This window comes from Bufo bufo, chromosome 1 (genome assembly GCF_905171765.1).
Source record: "Bufo bufo chromosome 1, aBufBuf1.1, whole genome shotgun sequence".
NCBI lineage: Eukaryota > Metazoa > Chordata > Amphibia > Anura > Bufonidae > Bufo > Bufo bufo.
This window is the reverse complement of record NC_053389.1, coordinates 76,630,809-76,646,859: the sequence shown is the minus strand read 5'-3', so window position 1 is coordinate 76,646,859 and position 16,051 is coordinate 76,630,809. Positions and strand designations below refer to the sequence as shown.

The 16,051-nt window shown below is 45.8% G+C and overlaps 1 protein-coding gene across 3 annotated transcripts in view; it reads left to right on the top strand.

Moving 5' to 3' along the window:
- The window catches only part of DIXDC1 (DIX domain containing 1), a 123,208-nt gene extending 110,079 nt beyond the window's left edge, over positions 1 to 13,129 (top strand). For 2 of the 3 annotated variants that reach the window (XM_040426360.1, XM_040426351.1), the window contains 8 exons: positions 956 to 1,048; positions 5,004 to 5,075; positions 7,284 to 7,376; positions 10,214 to 10,375; positions 10,471 to 10,537; positions 11,530 to 11,641; positions 11,880 to 11,988; positions 12,767 to 13,129. In XM_040426360.1, the coding sequence (XP_040282294.1) occupies positions 956 to 1,048; positions 5,004 to 5,075; positions 7,284 to 7,376; positions 10,214 to 10,375; positions 10,471 to 10,537; positions 11,530 to 11,641; positions 11,880 to 11,988; positions 12,767 to 12,847 (789 nt within the window). In that variant the 3' untranslated portion in view covers positions 12,848 to 13,129. The remainder of the gene's footprint in view (positions 1 to 955; positions 1,049 to 5,003; positions 5,076 to 7,283; positions 7,377 to 10,213; positions 10,376 to 10,470; positions 10,538 to 11,529; positions 11,642 to 11,879; positions 11,989 to 12,766) is intronic. The other variant, XM_040426367.1, reaches the window with a different exon arrangement.
- Positions 13,130 to 16,051: the final 2,922 nt, after the last annotated feature.

Genomic DNA, 16,051 nt, shown 5'->3' with positions numbered 1-16,051 from the left:
CCTCCAATGTTAATCAAACCGCTCAGAGCCCCAGTGTTAATCAGAACTCCAATCAGACCACAGCTAAGACCCCCAATCAAACTTCATCTCAGACCCCCAGTGTTTATAAGACCCCCAGTTAGACGTCAGATCAGACCCCTAATGTTAATCAGACCTCAGCTCAGAGCCCCAATCAGACCCCCAATATTAATAAGATCAACAGACATCATCTCAGACCCCCAATGTTTATAAGACCCCCAATCAGACCTCAGATCAGATCCCTAATGTTTATACGACCCCCAGTCAGACCTCACATTAGACCCCCATGTTAATCAGGCCTCAGATCAGACAAAAAAAATACAAAAAAATCAGCTCGCCTCTCCTGTTCCGAATGCAGCCACCAACCCTTAGAGCCAGCGCGCTTCCTGCCGCGCTGTCACCTGACGTCGCAAAGTGTGAGGTCACAGAGCACGTTTAGGTCCTGCAGCGCTTGCAGTAGAAGACCAGAGAGCGGTGAGTACAGAGCCAGCACAGTGAGCGCTGCATTCACTGCTCCCTAGCCCGGCTGTACTAATGACCACTTCCATAATGGAAGCGCCTATTAGTATTTGCCCTATAAGACGCACTGACATTTTTCCGCCACTTTGAGGGGGGGGAGGGGAGTGCATCTTATAGGGCGAAAAATACGGTATATGTAATTTACTATGGAATGTGATTAAGAATTGGGGGGACGGGGACATTTATTAAGCGAGTTACACCACTATAGAGGTGTATTAAATTTGCATTGTTTTGCACGCCGGTACATTTATCTTTATTCACACCAGTGGCGTGCGCCTCTACATAACTTTTTCCCATTCTTCGGCAGTGCTGCGAATCAAGACCAGCGGGAAAAAAATGTAGTCTTGATAAATGTCCCCCATGGTACTTTTCTGTATGATGTACTGTGTTATAGTTTATGCATGCATCTTCCCCACAGAAAGAAATTGCGCAGAAAGATAGGCTCATACAGCAAATGCAAGGGAAACTGGATGATGCACATCGGAAACTTTCCGAAGCCAATTATCAAAAGGTATGGTCATCCTGGTGAATGTATTGCTGAGAGGTCAGGCTGTATCATGTCATGGTCTATGATGTCAACGGTGTCTTTATTCAACCTTAGGCTACCTGCACACGTTGCGGATTACGCACGGTTTTTGTTCACAGATTTTTGCACTTAGTTTTTTTTTTTCCATATGGAAATTGACCTGCTGTGCGGATTTAGAAATCTGCAGCATGTCAATTGTTTGTGCGATTTCTTTTGTGGATTTCACATTTTCAATGCAAAGGTCGAGATCTGCGGCAAAACCACAACAAATCCGAATTTGGTGCAGAATTTAGGCAGGCTGAATCTCCGTGCAGATTTATGTGTGTTTCCGCACCAAATCCGCAGGAAAAACTGCATGTATTTATTGCGGTTTTCAGAGTGGATTTAATGGCGGTTTTGCGGCAGGTCTCATTCTTTCATTGCAAAGACTGAAATCCGCTCAAAAGAACTGCAGATAGAATTGACATGCTGCAGATTTCAAAATCCGCCCGGCAGGTCAATTTCCATACGGAACAAAAAAGCAAAGTGTACATGACATTTGTGAAACCTCATACTCTTTGCTGGCACTGTGCTAGGCCTCTTGCACACGAACGTGTGCACCCTGTGGCCGTGCTGCTGCAATGCACGAACCCCGACCATGGGGCAGCCGCAGCGGATCGAGGGCCCATTCATTTTAATGGGTCCGCGATCAGGCCGTTCCGCAAAAAGATAGGAACGGAAGTACGGGACAAAACCCCACGGAAGCACGGTTCCGTTCCGTGCTTCCATTCCACATCTCCGGATTTCTGAACCCATTGAAGTGAATGGGTCCGCATCCGTGATGCGGAATGCACACCGAACGGTGCCCTTGTATTGTGGATCCGCAAATACGGCCACGGAGCGCACACATTCGTGTTAAAGGGGCCTTACTCTGTGTTTTTTCTGCATGAGAATCCGCATGGAAAAAGCGTACATAATTCGCACTGTGTGCAGGTAGCTTTAGATATCCTACGCATACAGGTCTAGTTATATGTCCTGGTGTGTTTTACAAGCACCAACAAACAATCATATAAACCACACAAATGGGTATGAACGGGTTCTCCTACCCACAACCAATGACATATCTATCAGATTTCTCATAAAAGTCTAAACCGTAGGGGTTCAAAAGCCGTACCCCTCACCAATAATGGGGTCCCGATTCCTGGCAGAGAAGTCCTGATTGGTGGGCATCTGGTGGGGGTGTCTAGTCGGTAGGCCATAAAAGAAGGTCTTTGGTGGGACCCTGGAGAAAGCCAATCAATGCCTTATAAATATCTTCAGTTCACAGCCTATGTCCTATCACAGTGAACTTCTATCTGATATCCAGAGCTGGACGTTCATTTTGTAAAAGAGGAAAGCGAAGAAGTTAGTAGAGCTTCTAAAAATGGGAGCTGGAATCTGATAGATCTCCCTCGGTGTACCTAAAGGTGCCTACCGTGTGCAGATTTACCATGTATTTTCACCTTTCACCTGTAGAAAACATGTAGCCACAAAATGCACAACCCCGCCGACACTACTATAAAGTGTATGGCCCCCCCTCATGGACTTCCACTAGATGCATGTGCCAATTATATAATAATGACCAGTGTATATTTAAGGGGATATTCATATGGATTTAGGCTAGGGCTACACGGCGACACTGGTCATGTGACAGCCACCGTGAACAGGTTCGTCGAGTAGCGGTGATCCCAGAGAAATGAATGGGATCGCCATGCCCAACACTTTGGATTTCTTGCAACGGGTGCGGCAATCCCATTAATTTCTGTGGGATCACCGCTACTCAGCGAACCTGGCCGCGGCTGCTGTCACATGACCAGTGTAGCCCTAGCCTTAAAGTCAAAATACAGGTGTGGATCATAATCTGAATATATGGTAAGAATACTGCGGCAGTGTGAAAGAACATAAAGCCACGGCCCCTAGGCTCCATAAGCCATTTACCAGCCCCCGGCTCTCCATTACTAATTGTCCTCCAGCTGTACCCATGTAAATGCCTGCTCTCCAGATGGTGCCTTCCTGTACAACCGATGAATTATTCAGTCCTGTTTGTGTGATTCCCTTCATGATCAGACCATCAGCCATTAGAGGGAACCTGTCACCGTGAAAATACAATGTAAGCTGCAGGCAGCAGGTTGTAGACCAGGAGGAGCTGAGCAGACTGATATATAGTATGGGGGGAAAAGATTCAGTACAACTTGCATTTAATTCATTTAAATTCCTGCTCATTCTGATCTTTGCAGTCCAGGAGGCGGAGCTATCAGTGATTGACAGCTCTCTGTACACACAGTCATAGAGGGGAGGCTGTCAATCATTGATAGGACCGCCTCCTGGACTTCAAAGATCAATTTAAATGTACAAATTACAAGTTTTACTGAATCTTTTCTTATAAAACTATATATCAATCTGCTCAGCTCCTCCTGCTCTATAATATGCTGCCTGCAGCTCACATACTATGTTCAATGTGAGATGTTCTCTTTAAATCATAGATCCTCTTCAGGCACAAAAAGATGAAGAACTTATTACGGTAGCACAGTTCTGACATCTTTCATAATCATGTCCAATTTTACTTTACAAGAGGAGAATCTTAACATTTTTCATGATCATTTCCGGTTCTAAGTCTCTATACTAGTAACAAATGTAGCAGAGCTTAGGCCTGGCGTCAGATGCCTACCTCCAACATAAGCCTTCCGTGCAGGCTCTCACCGCCGGCTGCGCTGTTCTGTACAGTTGTGCCGATGGAGGACACTCTTTGGTCTCTTTTGGGTGACTGGAGGCCTGTGGATGCAGTTAAAGGGGTTTTCCATCTCAACATGTGTGGCATATCGCTAGGACATGTGACAATATCTCTCGACTATTTACTGAGGTCTCACAGCAGGGAATAGAGAGGACGCCGCGCATGCGCAGTATGCTGTCTTTCTCTTTGGGGGCCCCGTTTTGGAGAGAAGAGCGGGTCCCAGGGGGGGGGAACCCAAGTCTATATGACATATGTGGCACCTTCTAGTGATATGCCACAAATGTGGAAAAGGGAAAACCCCATTAACACAAAGTCGGGAGATTTTTCTCCCGTATATGCACAGTGCTGAAGACGAAATGTGCGCCAAACTTAATGGCGACATAAGTATTATCTTTTCTTCTCCATAGGGCTGCAGGCAAACCTAAAGGGGGGCATAGTCTTCACTTAAAAGAAACTATCAAATGACTAATTAAACTCTGCTACATTTGTATATGAGATCATTACATGGGTAGGGTACGGCCATGCAGTTTTTGAAGACAAAATCAGGGGTGGATCATAAAAGGAGAACAAATAGTAAGTACAGATACGACTTCTCATCTTTTTTGTTATCCGCTCCTGATTTTAGCTTAAAAAACTGCATCATGCCCTCATCGGCACTAAGAAACCATATTCTGTTAAGGGGCTTTTAATATTGATGACCTATCCTCAGGATGGGTCATTAATATCAGATTGGCGGGGGTCCGACACTGTATCAGCTGTATGAGGAGACGGCACACAGTGTGTACATGCCTCTCCCTTCCCTCTTCCTGCTGCTCCTATGTCCATCTCAAAGCAGGAAGAGAGACGGGAAACGGTACGTGTGCAGTGCATGCGCCGTCTCCTCATACAGCTGATGGTGGGGGTGCCGGGTGTTGGACCCCCGCCAATCTGATATTGATGACCTATCCTGAGGATAGCTCATCAGTATTTAAAGCCAGGAGAACCTCTTTAATGCACCGTGGAGAGTAACTATGAGGCATTCCATTTCTCCATCGCCGCCCTCCTATATGGGAACTGTGTGTTAGGGAATTTCCTTTGATGCAATCTATTACAATCCACATTACACTCACGAGCAAAGCCTAATTAGGAAGAGTTCTTCTCGTAAGTGTCCTCGGGTACCTGAAACATATATGCCTTTGCTTCTCCATGCAGAACGATCTTCAGAAAGAGTTAGACAACAGGAAGGTCCTGCTGCAGCAGCTCTTGAGCCGGGAGGACGACCAGGTAGATCTCATCCCTCCAGTCATAGTGCAGTCTCCATTTGTTGATTTACTAATGTGTCCGCAGGGAGAAGCTGTCCTACAGTATATAGGGACAGTTATGTACTATATACTATAACTGTCCCTATAAACTCTGCCTCCTCGCATTGACAATAGTGAGCGCTTACTGCTCGCTGTCACGTATTGACTGGCGGCTGGTTAATTACTCAGCGTGCCGAGAATCACCGCGCTGATCAGGGAGAGGGATATATATTTAGGGGATAGATATTAATATACATTGCACTATGTGAGGGATCGGTGAGGACAGACGCCCAGCCGTCTTCACACGCAGTGCTGCACTGTACTCTCCCTTCAGCAAATGGCATTTATCATGTAGATAACGTTACTACAAGGCACTTACTAATGTGATTCTCCATATTGTCCCCTTTGCTGGCTGGATCCATTTTTCCATCACATTATACACTGCTCGTATCCAGGAGTTATGAGCACCGCCGCTTCTATGCCTAAAATAGTCATAAGTCCTTTAGTGAATGTGCCCCAATGAGTGCAAGGGGCATGGTGTGAAAATCCAATTAGTCAGACTTACTAAGACCACCTTGACACACTCAGTGTTTGATCAGTATTTTGTGTCAGTATTTGTCAGCCAAAACCAGGAGTGGATCCTACAGAGAAAAGGTATAATGGAAAGATGTGTTGGACTCACTGTAGGTTTTGGCTTCCAAGTACTGATACTACTGACTGTGTGCAGACGACCGTGTCCATAAAATACAGATGCAGTCTGTGTGAAATCCACATTTTTTTCTGTGGACCTATTGTCACGATCAGTGTGGGGGAAAACTCCACACTAAACACAGGAGGGAAGGGGAACAGTAACTGGGCCTCGATACTAGGGAAGAAACAGGTCACCTCCTAAAAAACCCTAATCCGGGCCCTGACTACCTATCAATATGAATAGACCTTGAAGGTAAGAATATTCATATGCAGGAAACCAAGGCACTGATTTCTCTGTAAGGACCAGAGACAACCCATTCCTCCCCAGATGGACGAATGGAAGTCTCTGTCTCAGGCCCAGATACTAACAGGGAATACAACAAACACAAAACAATAAAAAAAGACAAGACTTATCTGAAAGTAAAAAAAATGGCAACTCCAGAAGCACCACAGGGTACAACCGACCAGCTAGTAAGAAGGCAGGAAGAAAATCTATAAACCGCACCTCCAAGAGTGTGGCATTCACCAAAACACAGACACAATAAGATCCACAGTGAACTTGTCAATTTAACCAATGAGTTGCCAGTCTCTCCGATCTCCTGGTACCTGCCACGGGAACTTTTGTGACACCTATTGGCTTCAATGGGTCCGTGGTCCACATTTTGCGGACGTACTCTATCTTTTTGCAAAACAGACATACGGATGCGGAAAGCACATGGATGATCTGTGTGCATGTCCTGTACTTGGCTGCAAAATGCGGACCACAAACCCATTAAAGTCAATGCGGATGCAACAGATATGTGCGGTATATCTATGTTGCTCATCTGCCTTTTTTGGACCGCAGAATACATACGATTATGTGTATGAGGCCTAAGCGACTCTTATCTCAGGGTAACAGTAACTGGATGTTTATTACGGGCATTGTTTCATCCTGATAATCTATAGGAGATGATAGGTAAGATACAGGAGCCAATCACATGACATTTTTATTTTTCTGATAACGCTGCATGAACCAGCCATCCCGCCAGCATGTATGCAAGCACCGGAATAATAACTGCTACTATGCTGTGTGTCAGGTACATGTTCATAGTAATAGCACCCTCCATGACTAGGCCTATAGTACCCTCCATGACTAGGCCTATAGCACCCTCCATGACTAGGCCTATAGCACCCTCCATGACTAGGCCTATAGCACCCTCCATGACTAGGCCTATAGCACCCTCCATGACTAGGCCTTTTTAGCACCCTCCATGACTAGGCCTTTTTAGCACCCTCCATGACTAGGCCTTTTTAGCACCCTCCATGACTAGGCCTTTTTAGCACCCTCCATGACAAGGCCTTTTTAGCACCCTTCATGACTAGACCTATAGCACCCTCCATGACTAGACCTATAGCACCCTCCGTAGCTTCCTTTTTAGCCCAGAAACATTTACCTGTATGTTATGTAGAAATAAATATATAGGTGGGATATTTCCTTACTTCTTGGTTCTGGTGTTCACAGGTCACTGGTTACATCAATCACCCCTCACAGACTAATGGATTCTTACAGACGTCTGGCAAAGGTCCTACACGAGATCCAGCACCTCAGAGGACGGTAGGTAAAGCAGTCCACTGTGTGTATTGCTATATAAGTGTGGTACGGTATATTACATGTGGCCCAGAGGAACCCTCCAAGATGATGCCTAAACATTCAGTTCTTTGTGGTTGACACTCATTGGTAATACAGGGTCGGACGTTCTAAATCTGAGGTGGACACTGAGCCTTTTTGAACCACAGCTACAGCATGATTTTCATGGGCTATTGGTTCCTGCACTTATACTGTAGGATGAGTCCACCTTAGGCCAAGTTCTCACTTCAGTTATTTGTCAGTTATTTCCATCAGTTATTGTGAGCCAAAACCAGTAGTGGAGCCTCCACAGAGATCAGGTGTAATGGAAAGATCTGCTCCTGTTCTGTGTGTTGGACCCACATCTGGTTTTGCATCACAATAACTGATGGAAATCACTGACCAAATAACTGAAATGTGAGCTAGGCCTTACCTGAATAAGCTGACTGCATCAGTGGACCTTCCCGGCCAAAATAATTGCTAACGGTTCAATGCCTCCCTTTTCCACCACTGCCTATTCTCTATAGTTGGTAACTAGGGATGAGCGAATCGACTTCGGATGAAACATCCGAAGTCGATTTGCATAAAACTTTGTTTCAATACTGTACGGAGCGAGCGCTCCGTACAGTATTAGAATGTATTGGCTCCGATGAAGTTTCGCGAGACTTCGCATAATAACTTTAGTAATTGATTTATACTGTATACCAAGTGATACCTTGCAAAGAAAAAGGGGGTCAGTCAGCACATCCCAAGGCGCAGGGGCACGTTGCTATGGCTGAGAACAACACTGTAGAACAAAACATACCATGCAACAGCTCTCCGCAAACCAAATAAAGTACAAAGATGCATAAGGATTGCTAGTGCTATACTTATAATTTAGAGATGCTTGGCAAATCATTTTGTACAAACGAACCCGAGTTCGGGAAATGTTTTTTTACAGTATAAATCTCAGTATAATTTCTGAAGTTATTATGCGAAGTCTTACGAGACTACGCGAAGTAATAACTTCGGCTCATCAGAGCCAATACATTCTAATATCCGTACAGTATTGAAATAAAGCTTTATGCGAATCGACTTTGGATGTTTCATCTGAAGTCGATTCGCTCATCCCTACTGGTAACCCCTGATAGCACCTTGTATAATCCTGAAGTTCCCTACAATGCACTTTACATACTGGACTATGGTAACTGAAATATAAATGTAAGTACCTGAAGTGACTTGGGTGACTACCAGTAAGGCCTCATGCACACAACAGTATTTTTTCACGGTCCGAAAAACGGGGTTCCGTTGTTCCGTGATCCATTTCCGTTTTTGTTTCCGTGTGTCTTCCTTGATTTTTGGAGCATCACCAGACATGAAGGAAAGTGAAAAAAAAGTCAAGTTTGCTATGCAAATGATAGGAAAAAAATGGACGCGGACGACAATCTTGTGTGCCTCCGTGTTTTTTCACGGACCCATTGACTTGAATGGGTCCACGAACTGTTGCCCATGAAAAAAATAGGACAGGTTATATTTTTTTGACGGACTGGAAACACGGATCACGGACGCGGATGACAAACGGTGCATTATCCGAGTTTTCAACGGACCCATTGAAAGTCAATGGGTCCGCAGAAAATCAGGGAAAACGGAACAACGGACACAGAACACAACAACGGTCGTGTGCATGAGGCCTAAGGCTGTCATTACAGCCAGGTTTTATTGTCTGCTAGAGTGAATGGAAAGAAGTGTCTTATTAGACAACAGTGACCCCTGCAGGTGGAGGGTGCAAAGAACAACATAGAAACATAGAATGTGTCGGCAGATAAGAACCATTTGGCCCATCTAGTCTGCCCAACAATTACACAAAGTTTCATTTGTATCTATCTGTAAAGCCTCATTCACACGTCAGTGATTTCCATCAGTGATTGTGAGCCAAAACCAGGAGTGGAGCCTCCACAGACATAAGGTATAAGGGGAAGATCTGCACCTGGTTTTGACTCAAAATCACTGACTAAAACACTGATGTGTGAATAAGGCATAATAGCGTAAAATAACGACGATTTTAGGTAATTTAATATAAAAGTTCATCTGTCAGTAGATTTGTCCCTATGACACAGACTGATCTGTTACATGTGCACTTGGCAGCTGAAGACGTCCGTGTTGGCCCCATGTTCATATGTGCCCGCATTGCTGAGAAAAATGTCTCAATATATGCAGATGAGCCTCTAGGAGCAACGGGGGCGTTACCATTACACCTAGAGGCTCCGCTCTTTCTACAACTGTCACTTCCTCTGCACTTTGATTGATCAGGGCAGGTGTGATGACACTTTCACTGCCTGGTCCTGCCAATCTAAGTGCAGAGGGAGCGCCAGTTGCAGAGAGAGAGCAAAGCCTCTAGGTGTAACGGCAATGCCCCTTTGCTCCTAAAGGCTCATATCATGATAGGGATGGCATTTCACTATGATATACTTCATGATTGGAGGGGTACTACCTCTGGGACCCTCACCTATCCTGAGAATGATGGGGCCTCCGGTTTAGGGCTGTGTCTCCATTCAATGAATGTAGCTGGGCTGCAGTTCCCTGCGCAGTGGGTGGCTAGGGCTAACCCTGCAGCCAGAAAACAGAGCGCCTTCATTGTCAGAATCAGTGGGAGGTTTAGAGGTTGGACCCCATCGATCATACAATGATGGCATATCTTAGTGAGATAATCCTATTAGATAAGATTAATGGAGGTCATGACGCCAATGTAGACGCAGGATAACACATATGTCATCTTTACTTTGTCCTGTTCTCATAAATTTAGCTGCTTGTCTCATGAGATATAATTCGGATTTCTATCCGTGTAGGCCAATGATCTGCAGCTGGTCCGCGATGCTCTGCGCAGTCTAAGAAATAGCTTTAGCGGTCACGACCCTCAGCATCACACTATAGACAGCCTGGAACAGGGCATAGCAAGCTTGATGGACAGACTGCACGTCATTGAAAACCAAAGGAGACAAGACCGGAAGGTGAGCCTTGTATTGACCACTTGAGATGGAGGCTGTGGTCCTCAGACTCTCATCTGGTTCTCCCATATTCACTTTGTCACCTCTCCCATATCTAGACACGAGGAAGGCTGTCAGGAAATAAAGAGTTAAATGAATACAGAGACTCGTGGCCTCCAAACTCAAGTAAGCCGACCTCAACAGATCCTTTAAGTGAAATCAAGTGTGTCAGCCTGTGTGTAAATGTTGGTCTTTTTTTCTTCTGCCCGTAGTTTTCGGGCACAAAACTGGTATTTATGCCAGAATCCAGGCTGGCCCCTTATAGTGAATGGGATCTCTTGTGCCCCGGCGGGCACAGTAATTGTACCGGAGCAGAATACCAGAATTCCAACCACAGATGTGGACATAACTTAAGCTTGTATCGCTGGGCGGCTCAGTCGTTAGCACTGGTGTCCAGGGTTCAAATCCGACCAGTGGACAATATGCGTGGGTTTCCTCCTGGTACTCTGGTTTCCCCTGGGTACTTGTGTGTTGGGGTTGAGCTCCTGTATGGCAGCCGCTGACTTCCCAGCAAGTTGCCCCAGCCACAAAACTTACCCCTGCACTTTGAGTCCCTGTGAGAAAAGCGCATTACAAATGATGGAAGAATTTCTGGTCAGATTTGAAAAAATTGTAACTTGAGATGCTTTCCACATTCAGCTGATGAGGCGGAAGCAGATGGTGACGTCATAGTGGTGTTGCATTCGCCCATTGACTGGCCTGCCTGGTGAACTTCTCCTGGGGGGTGCGGAAGGATTTCTTATTGTTTGCTGGGCTGCTTACCAAGCGTAGTCTCACACCATAAGACTATACCCATTATGTTATCTCCTATTGTTGTACCCCTGAGGACACACTATTGGTCGTATGTGTGCAGAAACGCGTAGGGTCAGAGACAGGGTAGGTGACCAATTTTTTTTGCAATGTATCAGTGCAGTGACTTGTGTGTGCACCTGTGTGGTAGGTGGTGCGTCTCCCAAAATGTGGCCACAGATGCATGGGGGTACTGTGATCATGTTCTAGTATCACACACTCAGCTGTTTTTGGAACTCCCATAGCTTAGAAGCTCCCTCTAGTGGTGACTGCTGATGACAGAATTTTAATATATGAAGATTCATTTGGATTATTGTATTTTCTTACAGAGATGCCCCATTCTCAAAGTGCCCCAGTAATGGGAAGTAGTAATTCCTGCACCAAAGTGCTGTATTTTACAGATCGCTCGCTTACACCCTTCATGGTCAACATACCAAAGAGGTAATTCCGTGTCTGTGTGTATCAATGTGCTTCAGGTACCAGATCTCTCCACTTCCATTATCGGGGGTTCTGAAATAGGCCATTGGCTTCTCGAGACCACTGTGTCCTGGAATGAGCTGATGGTAATTAAGATATTTTGGCAGAAATGATTGTGAACTATACAGAATGCCAGCACCTACGTCCTCAGCACTAGTCCCCAGTCTACTGTTCATTTACTGACTACTGATATGTCCTGCAGGTTGGGGGAGGTGACACTGAAGGACTTCAAGACAGCCATTGACAGAGAAGGAAACCACCGATACCACTTCAAAGCTCTGGATCCAGAATTTGGAACAGTCAAAGAAGAGGTAAGTACCTTAGTTCTTGTGATCAGCATGGGTCTCAGAAGTTGTCTAGGAATGTTATGACTGCAGGAACCATAAACACTGACAAGGACCCCCTTCCTCCAAGTGATTACAGGCAACAAGTCTCAAAGCAGGGGTCGGTCACAGCTCTCTTGAACTCTCTATGTGATATTAAAAGGATTGTTCACCCTGGGGACCTTTTCTACAGACCCCACAGTGTTGATCATACTTATCTGATTCCTGCAGCTGGCTTCTGGCTCCATCGCTGCCCCGCCAGCTCTGCAGGTCACAGGTCTTTCCACATCAACATCTGGTTTGAGACAGATTTACGTGACTGCTGTAGCCAATGACTGGCCTCAGCAGTGACGTGTCATGTCCTTGGTTCACGTGACGCATGGGTGGTGCATCACTGCCGCAGCCAGCCATTGGCTGTAGTGTTCACGTGACCTGGTGTCAAACCGGAGTTTGACATCGTTAGACCCGGGAGCTGCAGAGCCGGCGTGGCATGGAATAGAGCTGGAACCCAAATGTGTCGGGATCAGGTAAGTATGATTCCTACCGTGGGTCTGGCCATAGTGTGAAGTCTGTAGAACAGATCCCTAGGGGGTGAACAACCCCTTTAATATGATAATCAATGCTTCTAGGGGAGAATATCGCTCTAAATGTGTGTGTAAACTGGATGGCAAATACTAGTCTAAAGCGTGGAGCAATCTGTACATACATCAGGTTGGTTTCTAATCCTGGTTCTAATGATCACCTCTGTTCTTATCTCTACTCACAGGTATTTCACGACGAAGATGTAATTCCAGGGTGGGAGGGTAAGATAGTGGCATGGGTGGAGGAAGACCATGGAAGCACCTAAATGTGGTGAACACTCTTAACTTCTTGACCAGTAGAGTGGACAAGTGATGGACTCATTTTGTGAGTGCATTATTCTTCAAGCTGCCAAAAAGGTCCCTATGGGTACCAAAAGAACCTTGTCTATACACGAACGAGGGATGAAGACGGACAAAGGAAATTGCCGGCACTGTATATATAGAATCTACTGCGTATTAAACGCTGTGGACAGTTTACAGAGGAGCTCGTCCTTGACGTATGGATAGCACAAGCTTCTTCACGTGTACATATCCTGATGGAGAAAATTCAGTATTTTTTAAAAATGGGTAAATTCTTGCGTTTCACTAAGGTTTTGGAGCGTCCTATTTTGATAGCGTACATATTAGTTTTCCTATAGACACTTAAAAGACGTCTGCATTTTGACTGACAATATGTTTTTTTTAGAATAAGGTACTTTAATGGACATTTATTTACAGCATCGTAATATTTCAGAACCAATGCCAATACTGTTGTTATGATGGCAAAGCTGGAGGCCAATTCTGAGCGTTTGATTTACATAACACTAACTTTTTGGAGAGAAGGACAGCAATCTTGCAGGTAATAGTAGGAACCTTGGCTCTATAGGACTAAGTTGCCGCGAACTGCACATAAAAGCGTCACCCAGAGCTAAAACGGACATGTAGGAGGAGGTCTCTGTGCTGGTGCCTGGATTCGTAGTCTGACTACCTCTGCTCATTGAACTTCATATTCCCTCCATTAAAGGAGATTTCAATAAGATGACATATCAGATATCTCATATTAGGATTTGATGAAATATCCCTGTGAAATATTTAGGTTTTTATATTTATTTTAGATATTAGATTTTCACAAGTCAATTCTCATCCTGTAATAATATCAATAAATTGCAGGGGGGGGGTCACCTATAAATGTGAGGCAGAGCTCTATAAAAGTGGTTTTCTGACCAGAGGGTGATAAGACATGTCATTTTTGTTTTGGTCGCACCTCCGGGTCCTTAAAGGGGTTGGCCCATCTGGGACATTGATGACATATCTCTAAAATATGCCATCAATGTTAGATAGGGGCAGGTCCCACCTCTGGGAGCCTCTCCTCTCACCAGAACAGAGCCCCTAAAGTGAACGGAGAGCAGCCGTGCATGCGCAGCCGCCCTCCATTCATCAAGTGCTAGCTCGGCTATTTCCAGCAGTCTCATATCGGTGAATGGAGAGGTGGCTGTGCTTGCGTAGTGTGCTCTCTATTTATAGTTATATCACTTCCGAAAACAGGCAAGCGCTCTCACTCGGCTGTTTTCAGGACTCCCAGAGTGATGAACGTAGCGCATGTTGTGCATGTGCGGTGTGCTGTCCTTCACTTCGGGGCCCCTGTAAGGCCATAGTAGGAGGTCACACAGGTCGGACCCGCACCTATCTGACATATGCCATCAATGTGCCAGGTGGGAATACTCCTTTAAAGGGAACCTGTCACCAAGTTTTCTCCGTATAAACCATTCCCACCACAAATCTCCTACACCGTATACTTTTCAGGTATCCTGTGTCACTTAAGCTTCTTTCACACTGGTGTTAGGCTTGTCCGGCAGGGGAACAGCCTGCCGGATCCATACTAACGTTTGCACACGTGTGCTGCCAGAAGTCCGCCCTGGCCCCATTCACGCTGCGGTTTTTGTCCAGCCGCCTCTCGGCATGTGTCCCATCCCCATTATAGTGAATGGGGCGGGGGCGACTTTCCGGCAGCACACGTGTGCAAACGTTAGTATGGATTCAGCAAGCTGTTCCCCCTGCCGGGACAGCCTTACAGACATGCCTAATGCCAGTGGGAAAGCAGCTTAAGCCATTCCCTGTTTCGTCGACTGATAAGGATGATGTCTCCGACGTCATCCACAGACCACGCCAGCAGAGAACCTGCACATACGCATTTGGGGGGGGGGGGGGGGGGGGGGGTGGAGATATAATTTACCAGTGCATGCGCAGAACAACATTGATTTCTCGGCACAGGGGCTGCGACGATTCAGCAGGATGCTTGGAGGGTCCGGAATATGCTCCAGTCTAATTAGTATATGACACAGGATTTTTCTGACGTATAAAGTGCGCAGCGCTACTGGGGACCAATAGCTAAAGGTTTAGAGATGTCTTTTTATATCGTACAGGATGGTGAGAATGGTTTATAGCAGTAAAACCTGGGGACATGTTCTCTTTAAAAGGACTGCCTGGTTTGATAAACCCTTTTTCGGACACCCTATATGAGGGTGCCCCGTGTTCAGGAGCCTCCTCTATTACCACGGCAGAAAGAGCGTTTCCAGCTCATGAGGACCTGGCATTACATGAGCGACCATAGATTTCAGTGGAAACTGTGTCAAACTTAACCTCCCCTGGTTTTAATGATTTCAATATTAGATTGCACTGATATATCTGACACGTCCTCACTAAACATCATTTGGGGTGCACATATTATGGCGGCGCACAGCTCAGGGCTGAGGAGTTTTGCAGAATTGTAGTCAGTACAGCCAGGATTATGGGTGTTTAACGCTGGCCAAGATCCCAATGTAGCCCGAATTATGCATGATATCCGGGTGGACATTTCATGGCTACGTTCTACTTCTGTATGCACTCCTAGTGATTGCTTTCTACTGGTTTCTGGGCCTGGATATTGCCTTTACTGTCATGTACGTTTCAGTCTAGACACTTTAGGAGCTGACAGAACCCATTGTACCGTGTGGTCGAGGTTAACATTTCTTGATGTATCTGGGGATAGTTCTGAGATCCCTCCTCTCTTGTTATTAGATACCCCTATGTTTATGGCGTGCCCATAATTCCCCCATCAGTAGAGCCTTTTCATGATCTGCTTTTAGGGTCCAGCATGCAAGTGTCATTTAGCCTCGGTACATGGATGAAGGGGATCGTTCGGTACTGCACTATGCTGGATTTCTGTAGACCATGGTTGGCTCCTCAGATCGAATCTGCTGCTCTTTATAAATCAGAACCGCTCACATCAATAATGTAATAAATCACAAAGAAGGCAGTGCTGCCGGTGTAGCGGTCCTCCTGAGGAGGGGCACGTGTCTCACCATCATTCTGTGCTGGTGGGACAACTGGCCGGCTATGGCCTCCTATGAATGACACTTGCCTGCAGGAGCCCTTGTCCTGACTACCTCCTAGTCCTTCCCTGCTTGCTGCTATATTCATCGTGACATCACTGGTAAGGGTACATATAGTCA